This window comes from Manis javanica, chromosome X (assembly GCF_040802235.1).
Source record: "Manis javanica isolate MJ-LG chromosome X, MJ_LKY, whole genome shotgun sequence".
Taxonomy (NCBI): domain Eukaryota; kingdom Metazoa; phylum Chordata; class Mammalia; order Pholidota; family Manidae; genus Manis; species Manis javanica.
Window position 1 is genome coordinate 100,207,705 of NC_133174.1, and position 17,136 is coordinate 100,224,840.

The 17,136-nt window shown below is 43.6% G+C and overlaps 1 protein-coding gene across 1 annotated transcript in view; it reads right to left on the bottom strand.

The window, feature by feature from the left end:
* GUCY2F (guanylate cyclase 2F, retinal) overlaps window positions 1–17,136 on the bottom strand; it is a 77,606-nt gene that overhangs the window by 13,883 nt on the left and 46,587 nt on the right. The window contains 9 exon segments of the mRNA XM_036991438.2: window positions 12–178; window positions 3,716–3,787; window positions 3,789–3,909; window positions 4,676–4,849; window positions 7,084–7,219; window positions 8,462–8,470; window positions 10,244–10,280; window positions 10,282–10,394; window positions 15,451–15,609. Coding sequence (XP_036847333.2) covers window positions 12–178; window positions 3,716–3,787; window positions 3,789–3,909; window positions 4,676–4,849; window positions 7,084–7,219; window positions 8,462–8,470; window positions 10,244–10,280; window positions 10,282–10,394; window positions 15,451–15,609 — 988 coding nt within the window.

Below are 17,136 nucleotides of genomic sequence, written 5' to 3' on the forward strand. Positions count from 1 at the left end.
TACCTAAGAACAGGCCTATTGGTACCCTGACTGGCACCTCTGGCATGTGCCACATCTTGAAGGTACCCACGGAGCTCAGGATATCTAGGGACATGATTGCAATCTCAGCTGCATGCCTACTGCCATTCCTCTTTGGGATGCCTGAGGCCACCATTTGAGCACCACCAATGGTCTCTACCTGGGAATCAAGGGAAATAGAATTAACAGGCACATAATTTATTTGCATGTGTGTGTGTGCATGTGCATATTTCCACAGAGCTTAAGAGATGTGATGGCAGCCAGCTATTCTTCTTGTAAAGTGAGGAAAACAGAGAGAGGCTATGGGTGATTCACAGGCCTGGCTGCACATAAGAATCACTTAAGGAGCTTTGTTTTTTAAAAATTCTGATGTCTAGATTCCACATCCATAGATTCTGTAATAAATGCAACTGCTTTGCAGGTAGTATAGAACTATCAGCCTCCAAGTAATTCCCGGAGGAAGGGAGAGGGGAGATTTCTGGGACAGATGCCCACGCAGGAGCACCCTGGGGAACAGTGCGTATGATGCTGCCTGCAAGCATTTCTTTTACTTTTCTTTAACTTAGTGTATTCTTTCCTAGATGTGTGTGTGTGTGTGTGTGTGTGTGTGTGTGTATTTACTGAAGCATAGTTCATATACAATATTATATTGTTTTCAGGTATACAACATAGTGATTTGACAATTATATACATTATTAGATGCTGACTCGAACTAGTATAGTTACTGTCAACATAGAAAGATGTTACGGAATTATTGACTATATTCTGTATGCTGCACTTTCATCCCCATGACTAATTTATATTGTGATTGAGATTTTTGTGCCCCTTTATCCCCTTCACCTATTTCACCTATCCCAACCCCTCCTCCATGGTAAACACTAGTCACTTCTCGGTGTCTATGAGTCTACTGCTGTTTTGTTCATTTTGTTTTTTATATTCCACATATAAGTGAAATCATATGGTATTTGTCTTTTTGTGCCTGGCTTATTTCACTTAGCATGATACCCTCTAGATCCATCCATGTTGTTGCAAATAGCAAGAATTTCTTTAGCTGATTTCAGGTAAATGAGCTAGGGCAGCCTCAAGGCCAGAAAGGAAGGAGGTGGAAGAGTTAGTTCCTTCTGCTTTTTTCACCTTGCTAATATGATGGAGTTAGTTTTGCAGTTCACTGGATATGAGAACTAGGTCTTTTACTGCCAGCTACCTCCTCCTTTCCTGGGGCCACCTCTCCAAAGGGCAGCAGTACTAGCCCTCAGCTGCTTTGCAGGGACCACTTAGAGCTGGATACCTGTTCAAATAAAGGTAAATCTTTGCTCCTCATCTTTCTCCACAGAAGTGTGTTCGCTCTTTTAGGTGACTAGGAAGTTGAAGCTTTTTAAGCATATCCAAATGGTAAGTAAGTTGAAAGGACTTCTAGTACATGTCTGGGTTCAGCTCAGATCCATGTTCGCCAAGAGAACTGCACTCACAGAGTGCAACAGTTAAAAGCGTGAAACTCTGACGTCATACTGCCTTGGTTAGAATCCCAGATGCACCATTTACAAATTGTGTGGTCTTGGGCAAGTCACTTCACCTCTCTGTACTTCAGTATCCTTATCTGTACTGATAGGGCTTGAAATGAACCATAGGACTGTGGCTATGACTCAGCTCCAGAGAAAATTTAGTCATCAGAATAGACCCCTCCTCATGACTTTCTATATAGCCAGTAACAACAATCCTTGGCACCTACAGGACTCTGTACCTCAGCATGCTTCCTTCTGGGGCCTGCCTTACCTATTGCAATTTGAGAAAAGGAGGCCTGCCCTCCAATAAGCCTGTGTGCCTGTACAGAGGAAGGCGATGTGATGTGGGAGGGAGAAACTCACTGGCTGGCCATTATCAGAGACTGCGGGCTGACCCTTGAGCTCCAATGAGTCAGTCACTCAGGAGTCCTCAAGGATACGGATGAGGAGAAGAGCAGGGCAGTGAGCATGAGCACTGCCTGGCCTTGGTCTGAGACAGCTATGGAGAACTGTGGGCTGCATAAGGATGCAGAAAGAAAAGGAAGATATAGAAAAGGGTCTGGTTGAGATGGGGTGGTGGCCGGCGAGCTGAAACTAAGAACAAGTCAGCAGCCCCATAATTCCTCAGCAGCCTTTTCACTCCCATTTCAGATTACCCAGTACCAGGGGAGGTGATTCCAATTTTACAGGTAAAGAAAATGAAAAAAACAAATGGGTTTGGTGACTCACAGCTGGCTCAATTTTTATTTCCTTTGCACTGTTTTGTTTTTAATAAACAAGACTGAAAAATTAGATTCCATTTTTGGATTCATGTAGCCCTGCTCTGTCCTGCAAACAGCCCAGTAATTCACTACTGCAGCCATGAAGTACCAAAATACCTAATGGCCTCATTCCTAAGACCCCCACCACTTGTCCAAACAATATCAGCTGGATTGATTAAACTAGTGGCTGTATTACTGGCCATGCTGAATCATCATTGATTTTAGTTTCAACTGAATTAGCTATTGGTGATTTGTTTTTCTCTTCAGGCTGCTTGAGTTCAACAACTTAGGACAGGTAGTCTGATTCCATGGATTTTTTTCTCTGCTGTGGTTTCCATGTGTGCTTCTTGATTAGTTTGCAGCTCCTGCTGATTGACAGGTATGATGTCTATTTTTGAGCCCTATTTAGGTGGCTTTAGCCTAGCCCTGAGGCTTTCTACCTGACCTGAAAGGGCCCTGTCTCATCTGAGATAAACACACTGCCCTGTGTGTGATTTGAGAGTTGGAACATTTCAGACTACTGTGAAGGACCCAATGAATGGAGCTACTCATTCTCCAGTTCAACCTTGGTTCCTGCGACAGAGGAGCTGTCTAAAGTATGGGATGCCTGGGGCATCTTTCTCCATCAATAAGACAAGTATCCATGTTTGCAGACAACATGGAAACGTCCCTGCACAGCTATGATATTTTTAGTCATTTTCTCCGCAGAGACGAGACAACACATAAAACCAAGGGTAAGGAAGCAAGGTAAGGAAGCATGGCACCAAAATGACTGAATGTAGTCATCTGTTCACTACTCATCTTCTGTAACCTTTCATAGGAAGAGTGGAAATTGACAGGCTTAGAGGGGTGGGGGAAAGGCGGGAGCTGAGGTTGCAATCTCACAATTAATCATTTCCCCTGACCTCAGATCAATAGGTGGCTCTTGGTTACCCTGTAGCAATCCCAAAGAGCCTCAAGTCTAATAGCTCTTTGACATGTGACATGTCAGAGTTCCTCCTGTACAAAAACGGTACCTAAAGGAGGAAACTAAATTTTAATAGCATGTGTTAAATCTGCACAAACTTCACTCAGAGGAACTCTGTACAGCCACCAACTATGGGCAAAACACCAATACTTCTGTAACCCCTCAGTGCCTAGTGAGATGCTGCCTACACTTTGAGTACTTAGCCACTGAAGTGCAATATCCCTTTTGACTCCAACCTCTTCTTAGTCCCAGTTCTAGAAAATGGCTCAAAAGAAATCGATCATCAATCTCTTCCTGAGACGAGATTGCTATTTTATAAAGGGTGAAATTGTAGCATTGTATCTGGCTTTCATTTCCAATGGGTTACCCATGGAAGTGGTGCACTATTTAAAATTTAATTTCTAAATAACAGCATTCAATACAATTGCATCCTCCAATTTTTGAACATATTTCTCTAAGTAACTTACCCTGTAGACATCATGGCTGCCAACAATGGCATCAAAGAGTGTGTACATGTCATTGAGAGGATCTACCCCTCCCAACGGGCTCACTCATGGCTGAGATGGTGGTGAGGCACACAGTGTCACTGAAATGCAAGGTGACCAAGTCATAGCCCTCAGGTTCAACTGTGCAATCCCTTTTGAAGGATTCAGCAACTGATCTGAAAAGCAGACACAGCTATTCCTCAGGGGGCAAAAGTTCTCTTCCATACTACACCCACATCTGCAAGAACACAATTTCTCTGAACATCACTGCCACAGAAATGATGAGGAAGAAAATGTCACCTGGATGAAAACACTAATTCTTTCATTTATTCTACAAATATATATTAAGTGCTTACAATGTGCCAGGTGCTGGAATACAGCATTGAACAGACAGCCCTGGTTGATGCCTTTGTGGAGTTTTTTTCAGCTCTCTGTCGTCCTCCTTCCTTAGCCATCCCCCTACTCGAGGACCATTCCAATGTGGTTACCTTTGCATGAGACTAGTTTCCCCAAGTATCTCCTACAAGATCATGTTACAACATGAAAAGAAGCCTTGGAAAACTTGGAAATTGTAGCAACAGATAAAGCTTTCAACTAAGGGAGGAAATACCTAGAAAAACAACTCTGCTGCTTTTCTCTGGGAACTCAAAGAACTGCCTCCTTTTAATTGGTCAAATTCTAGATAAAGTCATGAAGTGACACATGGAAAAACCGAGGCAACAAAACTTAAATGACCAGCATGAGCCACACGTAGTGGAAAATTAGGAAGTGTGCTCCACTCCCTTGGTTTCCAATTCTACTTTCATTTTAAAGGTGTGACTCAAACCAACTGGAAGTAGAGAGGTGCAGGACAAGGGGAAGGAGCAGTTAGGTGATGGGCAGTTTTTGTCTATTTTTAATAGAACACACTGTGACAAGGATTCACACTCCTCAGGTGTTCACACATATGGTGGTAGCATCTGTGTTGGAAGCTTTTCCATTTTCTGTTTTTCAATTTCCAGCTCTTCAGTCCACTCCCAGATCAAATCTTCCAAGTTGCTAGAATATTGCTCCCACACCCAAAGCATGGAATCAATGATATTGGTCTTCTTCCCTTTATTGAAAATTTTAAACTGGAAGTAAAACAGAAAGAGGAGCCAGGGGATTCTTACTCCCCAAACTCAGAGGTGATGGAGCAGAACCCCTGATCACAAATCCCTTCCTCTAAAATGCCAGGGCATTTTAGGTGAACCCAGGTATAAATAGGAAAAGTCATCGCCCACCCCCATTGTCACCCTGGCCCTGTCACAGGGCTCTTTTTCTCTGAGTAGGTTTTCCCCTACCCTTCTTGTTCTTTCAAGTCTAAGCAAAGGTGCTCCTGGCAGGATCCTTCAGTGCTGAGGTGCTCTCACATGAATAGTAGTCACTGCAAAGGCAAAGGATTTGGTCTTGAGCCCAGAGCAGCTGTGAGTAGGGTAAGGAAAAAGAAGGCAGGGAGTGCTGTTTTACCCTTCTCAATCATCAACCTACTAAATCATCCTCGTCCTCTAATGCTACTAATGTCCAAAAAGTGTTGTCAGTTCTTGGACAGTGTGAGGTTCTCTGACTTCTTAAAAATGACCCAAGATCTACCCCTATTTCTTGCCATGGAGTCCAGGAATAATGATGTCCCCTAGCACATGTCCTTCCTATCAGCCAGGGTCAAGGAGAAGTTCAACTGGTCCTGCCCCCATCCTATGCCCTGTTCCTTTAGAGGTGGCTACATGCCACAGATTTTCAATATGCACTCCTGAGACTCTGTCCATCTACAGAGCCAGGGAGCTTGGCGTAGCCTTGGGACCATGAGGGGATAGCTCCTCCTTGCTGCTGTATTCAGCATGCACAGGGCTGTATTCTCAGCAATAAAAGACTGGTTTGCTGAGCAGACATCTAGGAATCTGTCCCAATGAACCCTTTTCTACAGCTGGGCCACACAGGCTCCACCGGGTACTCAGTGCCCCCAAGGTCAACACTAGGAGTTTCCTGCTAAGTCTGGTCCACATCTACATGTCCACCAAGTTCCTTCAGGTAATCTCAGGAGCCACTTCAGATGCTTTGAGCTCCCAATATTGCCTAGCCCTGGAAGCCTCCCTCTCCTGCTCTTCTCATGTAAGTGTTATTAGCTGCAGGAAGCTGGAAGGCTACCCTTGTCTTTCAGACAGTCCAAACTTGCACTGACGCATGTCAATAAGGGCAGCCCCAGCAATGTCTTGCTTAGAGGCCATATGACGTGCACTCCTTCTATCTATCACCAGCTTCTCTGCTGCCTTCTGAAATAACATCTCCAGCATCAACAACAAGGCAAATGCTTTTTCCCCTGCCTCATAGTAAGTTTTTAGAAATTTAACCTTCATGGTCCTTTGCCTTTTCATACTACCGAACACCTGTATGAGTGTCCTCAAGAAACCTAGCCAGGCTAATGGAGTCATTGTTAGCTGGGGACACGGATGACCTCATATGCAGGGCCCCTCAGGCTTTCAACCCAACTCTTTCTTTTTTCCGCCTCAGATACCTGCCACTCACAAAGCATCTCAGGGCTGTACTCCAGGCAGGCTCAAAACTCTCCGCCAGAGCTGACACAGCACTCACAGAGAGCACCCTCAGTTTCGGTATCCTGTAGTTTCAATGAAGCTCTGAACTGCATGCTCCGGCCTAGGACCCACACCTAACTCCCTCAGCAGGGCTCTCTCTGTCCTTTCCTCATTTCTCCTGTTCAGTCCCCAGTTCTAGAGAAAGAATTGGCCTTTTTAGAAATTCAACACTTGAGGAGAGACATTATCACTTTTTGTGCTCTCCATTGCCTCAAGTAGTTCCCTAGGAACCTAAGGCATCCCCTGCTTTTGTACTCCACATTTGTACTTTCTTCCATCTTGGACACCCTCTCAAACACCCCATATTTTTCCAGGCCCTCCAAAAACAACCTGGCATCACTTAAATCATATACTTCTCACAGTTCTATGGGGTCTCCAAAGCAAACACCACTCTATGAGGACCCTTGTTGATTCCATGATGCCTGTCTTCTAACTGTCTCAATGCCATTGCCTTGCAAATGACCAGGGGTTCAATTCTACCTTTGAAAGGTTGGTTAGATCAGACTGTAGATGGTCTGGAACAGAGGTTTAGATTCAGAAGAGTACCCAAACCAGCCTTTGTATGCCTGGGATGCACCAGCATCAAAGGCCTCCAAGTAGCCACTTCCATGCCTCTTTCCCAAGAGCGGTGCCTTCTTCTGGTGTGAGAAGTTCCTTCCACAATATGACAAAAAACCAAGGAGTCAGCTTGGGGTAGGCTGGCTTCTGAGCAGTGCTAAGATTCACAGAGTCCTTATCTGGTTAACTATTTCATCAAAAGTTGGTCGCTATTGTGCAGCCTCAGCCCAACACTGCTTCATCAGCCGAAGACATTCTGGAGGGACATACTCAGGAGGGACCACTGGTCGGTACACAGGAGGAAGTTTCTTGAGTCTGTCTATCATTTCCGTACAGAAGTAAGAAGAGAAACTTTTATAAATCAAGGAGAAAGCACCAAGATTTGGCAAAAAAAATAATTGAGTTTTAGATAAGAAAGGGGTTGGTCAGAAATAATCACAGAAAGGCCATCTCCTTTGCTTATTCTAGGTGGCCCAAATATAAATTGTATCTGAGCAAAGGATGCATCAGTCAACTAAGGAGGTGGTAAGAAATTTATCAAGTGATCTATTAGTACCATTTAGGCATAGCTTTATGTTGCTTCTGTGAGGTTTAGATGTGGCCGGCCTGATGTTAATTCTAATACTACACCTTAGATGATATGGCTCCCTTCCCCCACACCCAAATCAACTAAGTCTTCCAATCCCCACAGTAGACCCCTTTATTCCCCCTTAAGGTCCAGGCCCAGCCCAGGTCCAGGCTTTGGGCCCTGGCTGGCCACTAAGGAAAGGGAATTAAGAACTCCAGTAAACAGATCAGGGCCTCATCCAAATCCTCCTGGATGATGGTCCTTGAACTCCACTTTCAGTGGAATATTTACCATGTATCAGGCTGTGGGATAAGCACTTCAAATGAATTATTTTATTTGATTCTCATTACAAATCAATGAAGTAGGAATTCTCATTTTCATTTTACAGAAGGGAAAAGTGAGGCACAGAGAGTAATTGCTCAAAGTCCCATGGCTAGTAAGAGAATTTGAGTTTGACCCTAGGCAGTCTCCATCTGCTATACTGCCCTGATTCCAAATGCCTCAAACCTCAACTGTGAGTTCCTCAACTCCCTATTCCGACCCAAAAGCCATTAGTGATCAGAGGTCTAGATCAGTCAGACTGACTGTTTCACAAAGGGAGAAAACTCCCTAGAAGTAGGAGAAAATAGTTAGCCTTCAATGTTCCCAGCAACCTGCACTGGGACTCAAACTATTTTTCTCTGCTGCCAGCCTAGCCTTCTCCAAGCCATTCCCACACATGAATTTGGCCATGTTACTTTCTTGCTTAAAACCCTTTTGTGACTATTCATAACCCACAGGATAAAATCCAAGCCTTGATTTTTCTCTCCAGCTCATTCCTTATCCCTGGTCCTCTCCCCGTACCCCCAACTCTTCATCATGAAGCAAACCTTGCTCAGTCCACCAGTGGGCCCTTCCCACCCCTGCACTGGCTGTAACACTCTGACAGTACTGCTTCATCTATAATAGGAGTCTCCTTGATTCCATGAAAGAATTTCAGCTGTTGCCTCTAACTTCTCAGCTCTTTATGACATCAGACCTTCTACTCCTGTAACCCAGGGTGGCCTACAGCAGTAATGGTTTCCCCATTGTAGCACCCTGCTCTCAGTGCAATAGATATCATGCGAATTGACCCCTTGGAGTCCAACTAGCAGAGGGAGTTTTTGTCCTTTCTCAGAACACCATTGAGTTGAATGAGTCATCTCTCTGCTTAAGCCCAGCATGATTCATGTCCTTGAGGCACTCACAGTCCAACTGAGGAGATAAATAATGACCAACAATACAAGTGATCTAGCAGACACACACACAAGTGAATACAGAGGAGCACCTGACCCACTGAAGAGGTCAGAGAAGGCTTCCCAGAGGAGGTGACGTGAGTTGAATGAGGCAAGGTGAGGAGAAAGTGGGGACATTCTAGGTACTGTGAACAGCACATGTGAAGGCCCAGAGGTAGGAGAGACCATGGTGCTTTCAGGGCACTACTAGTCACGCCAGTCATGTTTAGCTGGAGTGTGGGCAGTGACAGAAGATAAGCCTAGAGAGGTGGCTAGGGGCCACTTGTGAAGACCCTTGTATGTCATGTGAGGAATCCGGGCTTCATGTAACAAATGATGGTGAATAATGGGGAGCTCTCAGTAGAGGAATAGTAGGGGACTCCAAGTGAGGCAAAGGATAGCTAAATATTTGGTGGGATTTTGTGTTGTTTTGTTTGCATTTCTAAAGTGTTTTAGTCCGAAATAAATTTATACTTCCAGAAGAGTCAGAAAAATAGAATACCAATTGCCTATATACCCTTCACTCAGCTTCCCCTAATGTTATATAACTTATATAACCGTAGTACAAAGAAAATTAATATTGCTTCAGTATCATTACTAACCTAGAGTCTTTATTTGAATTTCATCACTTTTCCCCTAATATCCTTTTTCTGTCCCACAGTCCAATTCAAGATCCCATATTGCATTTAATTGTTGTGTCTTAGGTTCCTCCAATCTATGATGGTTCCTCACTCTTTCCCTGTCTTTCATGACTTTGATACTTTTGATGAGTATTGGCCAATTATTCTGCAGCATGCCTCTCAGTTAGTGTGTGTGATACTTTCTCATAGTTAGATCAAAGGTTATGCACTTCTGGCAAGAATACCACAGAAGCAATGTGATGTCCTTCTCAATGCATCATGTCGGGGTACAGGACGATGTTGAGGTACCTTGATCACTCGGTTAAGGTGGTGTCTGAAGGATCCCCTACTCGTAAACTTACTATTTTTCCACTTGTAAGTATTAAATATCTAGCGCATTCATACTTTTTTAGAATGTGCAAATATTCTCTTTCCCCTCAAACTTTCGCCCACTGATTTTATCATTCATTGATGGATTGTGCCTGATGGCCAAACATTTTGATGGGAGATGAGAATGAAAGCCTGTGGCATGTCACAGGGAAGGTGTGGGAGGATGCTGACCTCCAGGAGCATCACGAGGGGTAGTGAAATACCTGACAGGGAGTGTCTCAAAGGAACAGAGGGGCTACTTTAAAAAAGGACTGACATAGGTCCTGTAGGCCCTTGGCTTGTCACAGCTTAGAAATGGATCAGCTTCTTGAGTGGGGGAATTTCTTTTAAATGCCTAAAGCTATCTGGCTCCAAGTCCCACCTGAACACAATAAGGGCTGCTTGCAGACTAGCAGGCAGTCAGCACAGCACATAACCATGTTCACTCTCCTGGCAAGTCACGACAGCCGGAGTTAGCCTAATGATCTGGGTCATGATGGGCCCCTGGCACCCTTTTCTCACCTCCCGCTTACCTCTGGCAGGCAGATCCATCATGCAGAGTGGGGTGCCCGTGGACCATCACTTCTTGCATGATGATGACAAAGCTATAGACGTCTCCTGCAAAGGAACCTAACCTGCTGCCCTTCGGGGCTCACAGCAGTTCAGGGGCCATCCACCATAACTCTGAAAAGAAAGCATTGTGTCATGAATGCAAGGAGGATTAACCGACAGCATTTGCAATGCCCTCATGGACTCCAAGGGGGCTGTTTCATTGACTGCTTTATATTTTTATTAGACAGACTGGCATGCTAGTGTCCTCCCCCCACAGGGTCTGAATTGCACACAGAGAGAGCATACCACTCTCCCCACCCCAGGACCACGAAAGCAGATACAGTACAGGTATGGGGACGGGCAAAATAGCTCTAAGTAAAAAAACTATCTGGTGCTTGCTTTCCTGCTCTCTTGAGCCTCCAGGTAGCAGCTGGCAGACTTCCAGAGAAAGGTAAGTGCACTACCATACTGGTTGCCATGGATTTGCTATTTGCTGAGATCTATATGTGTCTGGTAATGTGATTGCTCTGGGCCTCAGGAATTCACAAGTTGCTTCTCCAGGTCTTCTCTGAGGAGATTAAAGAATCCCCAGGCCTCGTCTGGTCCTTGCAGACCAAAAAAGGTGTAGCAGTTCTTACAACTCAGTTACGCGAAGATTTATTGAGGATCTACTATGTACCAGGCACTGTGAGAGGTGCAGGGGTGATGCCAGAGGTGAATTAGACCTTCTCTTTGCCCTCAGAGAGTTCACAGACCATAGGCAAACAGACATGTGTACCCCTAACCGCAATACAAGGGAGAGAGTGATGAGGGCCACTATACAGTGCAGGGAAATGAATCTATAACAACCCAAACAGAGCACCCACTGCATGCTCTGCTGCATTTCAGACCCCATGGCAGGGGTGAAAGATATTATCTCTGCTTTCAGAGAGTTATGGCAGTCAGAGACCCAGAAACTTTTGGAGTGAGCCACTTAAGCAAAACATAAAGAAATATACATTAATAATAAATAGTGCAGTCAAAAGATGGAGGGAGTGTTTTACATTGAACCATATGACATCACTGTTTCTGTAGTGCAAAAATAGTTGAACATTGACAATTCCTTAAGGATCAAACTAATAAAAAACATAGTTGAACAAATTAATCCAGGAAGGCTTCCTGGAAAAGTTAAACCTTAAAGTAGCTTGTTAAAAAGGTTGAGGATGCAGTTTCTTGGAGTGGAGAGGGTAAGGGCTTTGCAGGGAGAAAGAACAATATGTACAAAAAAACAAGAGGTAGAAAGGAGCAAATTGCAGATGGGGGTGGTGGTAAGCAGATTAGTTTGGCTGAAGAGATGGGCTCTGTTAAGAAATAATGAGAAATGAGAAATGGGGTTGATGAAGTGGGGGAGGGAGAATGGCTAGAAGAATGAGGGCAGAAGGTGAGAGGCCCTGAGAGCCAAATGAAGGCATTTGGAGTGAATACAAAAGGCAGTAGGGGTGCTGGAGTTGGCAAGGGATTTGATGAAAGCCGTGTTCGGGAAGATTAATCTGGCAACCTGCACAAGCTGGATTGAAGGAGAGAGGCTGGAGTCAGGGAGACCAGCTAGGAAGTTATTACAGTAAGAACTGGAAGCGAGGTGAAGGAGGCTTGATTGGGGGTGGGGGGTGGCAGCAGGACAGGGAGCCAGATACAGAGGAAAGCTGGGGACAGGCTCAATGTGCTCTGAAGGGGAGAAAGCTGGAGTAAACAACAGGTGGACGTCCAGGTCCAGATAGGGAGGCTGGAGAAGAATATCTGCTGAGGGTAGGGGTGGCAAGGGGAAGTACTGCCTAACTTTTCATCTTGTGAAATTTGGGGCATTGGGAAGGGCAGCCCAGGAGACAAGCTCCTGTGAAGCAGGAAGGAGGATGAAAGGTTGGAGATAGTGAAACCCAGGAAAGAGAAACTCACCTATTTTCAGCCAACCCTGATTGAAATGCTGCAACAGGGAATTTGAGCCTCTCCCAGTCATGTACTCATCCTCTGTCTTTGTCCTCCAGGTGTTTCCAGCCTTTGTCCCCCATCCCCCACTCCCTCACTCCCCACACCATGAAAGTGTCTAATACACTCCCTGTGGTGGGTTTTGCTTATATATCTCCTTTGCCTATGAGGACTGATATTTGCAAATAAAACTGAAAAGACTGAGTGATACTTTAGTCAAATGAATACATTGCTGATCGTGGGATTTCAGGCATATGGTTTTGTGGGGAAGGCAGGGTGGATATTTGTGAGCAGGGAAAATGGTAGGCAGCTTCTTCTTCCTAGTATCCTTTCTCTCTGTACATTTAAAAGCACAAGAAGGGAACAGAGGACAAAACTCACTGGTAAAAAGCTAAATGATTAAATACAATCATTACCAAATAGAATTTTCAGAGAGCACTTACATGTATGTTGTTAATGGCTAAAAATGAGACTTTATCTGCACTATACTTATAAAATTGAGAGTGGACAATAATGAATATACTTACAATCCACTCCCATTTCCCCATCCCCACTCCAGAGCCAAGTAAGAGCCACTACCTAACATTAGATTTGAACCCTCAGGAAAACTAGAAAAATTACTTTGGCTGGTTTTGTATCTGCTGGAACCAGTGCTAATTCTGAGCCTTGTTGTGGTGATAAATGCAATGTTGGAGAGCCAGTGTGGTGTAGTGCAAAAGAACACAGAGCTGCAAGTCAAGAGACCTGGGTTCAAAATCTCACCTTAGTCCCTAATTAGCTCATCTTACTGAACTTCAGTTTCCCCACACGTAAAACGGAAGTAGAGCCGGATGATCTCTGTGGGCCTTCCAATGATAAGATTCTATTAGCCCTGTCACCTAGTGGGGAGGAGCAAGTTTCTTTATTCCATTTCATTTCATTCATCCATTGATTTGACAAGCATTTATTCTGCCAGGTATTGTGAAAGATGCTGGGGAAGGCCAATGTGTTTCTTGCCTTCATAGAGCTTAAAGTTTGGCTAGGGAGAGAGACGGCTAATTAAACATGCAATACCAACAAAGTCTGGCCTTACAAAAAAGTTCAGTGCCCTAAGGGATCAAAAAGGAGGGAACTTAACCAAGCACAGGGGGTCATGGAAAGCTTTTGTATTGGTGCAATTTAAGTTGAGCCTTGAAGATAGAGTATAATCTAGCCAGGCTCACAGGAGTGTACTACAGAGTGGAAAGGGAAGAGGGTGCCAAGCAGGGCACAGTATGTGTGAAGGTCTAGAAGTAAGAAAGCCTGGTATAAATAAACAACTGGAAGGAGTTCAGCACTACTGGTGCATAGAAGATGGAGGGGAAGTTGTTAAGCATGGCAAGTCCAGTCCACAATGCCCAGACCTCACAGGGCTCATACCCCATGCAAAGGAATTTGAACTTTATCTTCAGAGCAATGGGAAGCCATTCAATGACTTTTGGCATAGCTGTCACATGATCAGATTTTCGGTTTAGAATACTCTGTCCGGCTGCAGTGTGTGAAGAATGGATTGAGCATCCAGACTGCCATTGCAATTTGGAGAGTGAACTGAAATGGTAGGAAGAGAGACACGAAAGGACAGGTACAGTCCACAAAACACACCCACACACTCTGCAGCTATCCTTGCTGCACTCTAAGACCAGAGTTTTTCACTTTTGGAAATTGCCAACTTGTGTATTGAATGGAAGTCTGGGAAGTTGGCCATTGTGTTTTATCTTGTATAGATGACTAATTATGACAGGAAGCTTGCCCCTCTGCAGCTGTTGTCCCAACATCCTAGAACTAATGCCAGGCAACTACTCCCAGCTTTCAAATTGGAATTAGCCAAATAACTATACAATTATGTTGGCAACCAGAACAGGTCCATAGAAAGAGAGGGGGAGAGAAAGAGAGAAAGAGAGAGAGAGAGAGAATCAATACCACATGTCTTTAATTCAGATTACCAGGAACTTCAAGTCCTCCAAAGCTGGATGTGCACAGAAAGAGGGAATTGTTATTATATAAGCTTTATAATTTTGCTGGGTTTGGGGCTAGTCTTCAGAAGACCTAAATTGAATTCATGGAACCGCTACTAAGTAGCTTCATGATTTGGGCAAATCTTGAGCCTCAGTTATCTTATCTGTAAAATGAGAGAGTTGGACACGACTCCCTAAAATGTAATATTCCATCAGTTTTGTAAAGCATTAAGATGATGTTGCTGATGACTAGGCTGTCTGTCTCTCTCAGTGCCTGTCTCTCTGTCATTCCTTCTGTGCTTCTCCTATGCAGCGAAGTAAGCAGCTTTAAAATTTATAATGCCAAAAATCCTTTTAAGAACATAAGTATATATTATAATTTTGCATCTTTCCCTCTGTCTGTCTTTGGGGTTGTCTGTTTCTCTGTGTGTGTGTGTGTGTGTGTGTGTGTGTGTGTGTGTGTGTGACTCTCTTCTTTGCCTTTGCAATACTGGTAAAAACTTATAGTGCCCATGTTTCCTATACATATTAAGCCTTTTTCATTCTCTCACCTTACTCTTTCTCTTTCTTCCATAAATTCATTCCCTCCGGGTTCTCACTCACCCACTCCCATTCCCTAGCTCAGAGTTCTCTGATTTCTTTGATCTGTTATGACCTCTACAGGCATTGTTTGGTGCTGCCACTAGTGCACTAAACAGAACACAAAAAGATAAAATGGACGTTTCAGGCATGCCTACTTATTTCCTCAAAGGCCATTATTCTGTCTGAAACCATCCCACACAACCCACAAAGCATTTACTTGTGAGGGGCGGGGTGGGGGGCTCCTTGCTCATTCCTTTCTGACAGAGACAGTGAGGGTAGGCTCTAGTGACATCCCATGCCAAAATGTGCTTCGTGGGGGTCCAGCTACCAAATTATCTTCCATTCAATCTGACAAGTATTTATTGAGCACCTACTGTGTGCCTAACGCTCAGCAAGTTCCTCCAGAGACTCCTGGGGTCTCCAAACAATACGGCCTAATCCCACCACAGCAGGAAGTCCACATTATTGCACTGGCTTTGTTCACTAGATTTAGGCTGTGCTGAGATTACAGCCTTCAGACTTCATTCAACTCCCTTGGCTTGGAAATGAGGCCGAATTTTCAACAAAAGTAGGTAGCTGAATCAGCCCAAGGCTTTAATTCACTGCATATACTCATTTGAATATTGGAGTTACCTTGTATGCATCAGAAGGGTATATAATACATTGCTTACCGTCCACAGAAGTTTCCTCTTGGAAGAGCCTTGGCATTTCCAAGATGTCATGAAAGCCATAATCTGTCACTTTTAGTACAAAACGCCCATCTACCACACAGTTCCGAGACTTCAGCCTCCCGTGAGCAAATACTCTGTGGTGTAAGTACTTCATGCCCTGCAGATAATACAAACAGGATTTATTTAACAAAACTATTTTGTGATTTTGAGCCACTTTCTGAGCTTGCTATGGCATGAGCTATTATGATCCACATTCAGCCTTTTTCTTTTATATGCAGGCAAAGCGAAACCCTAATAAGAATCATTTCCAGGTCCCTTCTACCTCTAAAATGTTATGCTTTGATGAAGAACTGTATCTTGCATGTATAGAGAATTGTGTGTTACCGGGAGATTCATTGAGTTTCAAACACAGGATGGATACATACATATATAATTGCCAGTAATTTGAAGATTCTGATTTTTCCCCAAAAGGCCTAGCCCAACTCTCATCCACTATTGGCAGGAATGGAAACTGGCACAGTCTTTTGGGTAGGCAACCTGGCAATAGCTATCATATTGAATGGATGCATACCCTGTGGCCTAGGGCTCCTACTTCTCTTCCAAAGGAACGCTTACACATCTGCACAAGGAGACATATACAAGAACACTTACTGCAGCTTTCCTTTATAATATTACATAATCAGAAATTCCATATATCTCTATCAAAAAGGGACTGTCCAAATTGTGGTACATCCAAACTATGGAATATTCTGCAACAGTTAAATATGATTAGATCTGTATGTACTTACTGATAGGAAACCATCTCTAAGTGATAAAGTGAAAAACAGTAAGTTACAGAACTATGAGACAGTATGTATTTTACAAAACAAACAAATCTATAATATATATAAATACATATGACATAACTTGCAAAACTAATCAACAAATTCTTTGAAGTGGTTAACACTGGGGGAGGACATGAAGGAAGATTTAGTAAATGTCAGTATTTTGTCATATATATTTATATCATTTGATTTTTAAATTTAATTTAGTGTGCCAGCTTTGTGATTAAAAATAGACAATAAAAAAAGAAGAAAGCTGAATACTACTGATCTCTGCAGCTTGCTTGGTGACCTTTATATGATATTCAAATGTGATCTACCAGGACTCCTATCAGATGGGTTTAATCATTCACATATAAATACATCCATATTCTAGTGCAATCATCTCAGAACTGTTTATGCTGAGCTCTTTTAAGTATCTGGCTGTATTTTGCAGCCTGACACTCTCTTGTATTTGTATGCTTTATATATTGTGCCCTCAGAAAGTCTGCAGTGCCCAGTAATTCCAACCAGAGTCTTCAGTGGATGAGATTTCCCCCAGGTTGTCTAATGCTTGCATTTCATTCATCATGGGCCTGAGAGGACTGCCATTTAGAAGCTTCTCCCCTAACTCATGGGATCTTGCTTACAGGGTGACTGAAGAGCTACCAGAAAAATCAATGAGAAGACTTAGATTCATTATCAGTTCTGTAACTTAATACATGGCTGATAAATATTTATTGAGTACCTACTACATGTGGCATACACTATATAACAAAGTGTACCTCATTTAGCTTCTCTGGGCCTCTGTAAAAGGGAACTAATCACAATTTGTGGAGAATTGGAATGATATCATGTCTATAAGCTACCTTGAAAAGGGTTCAGC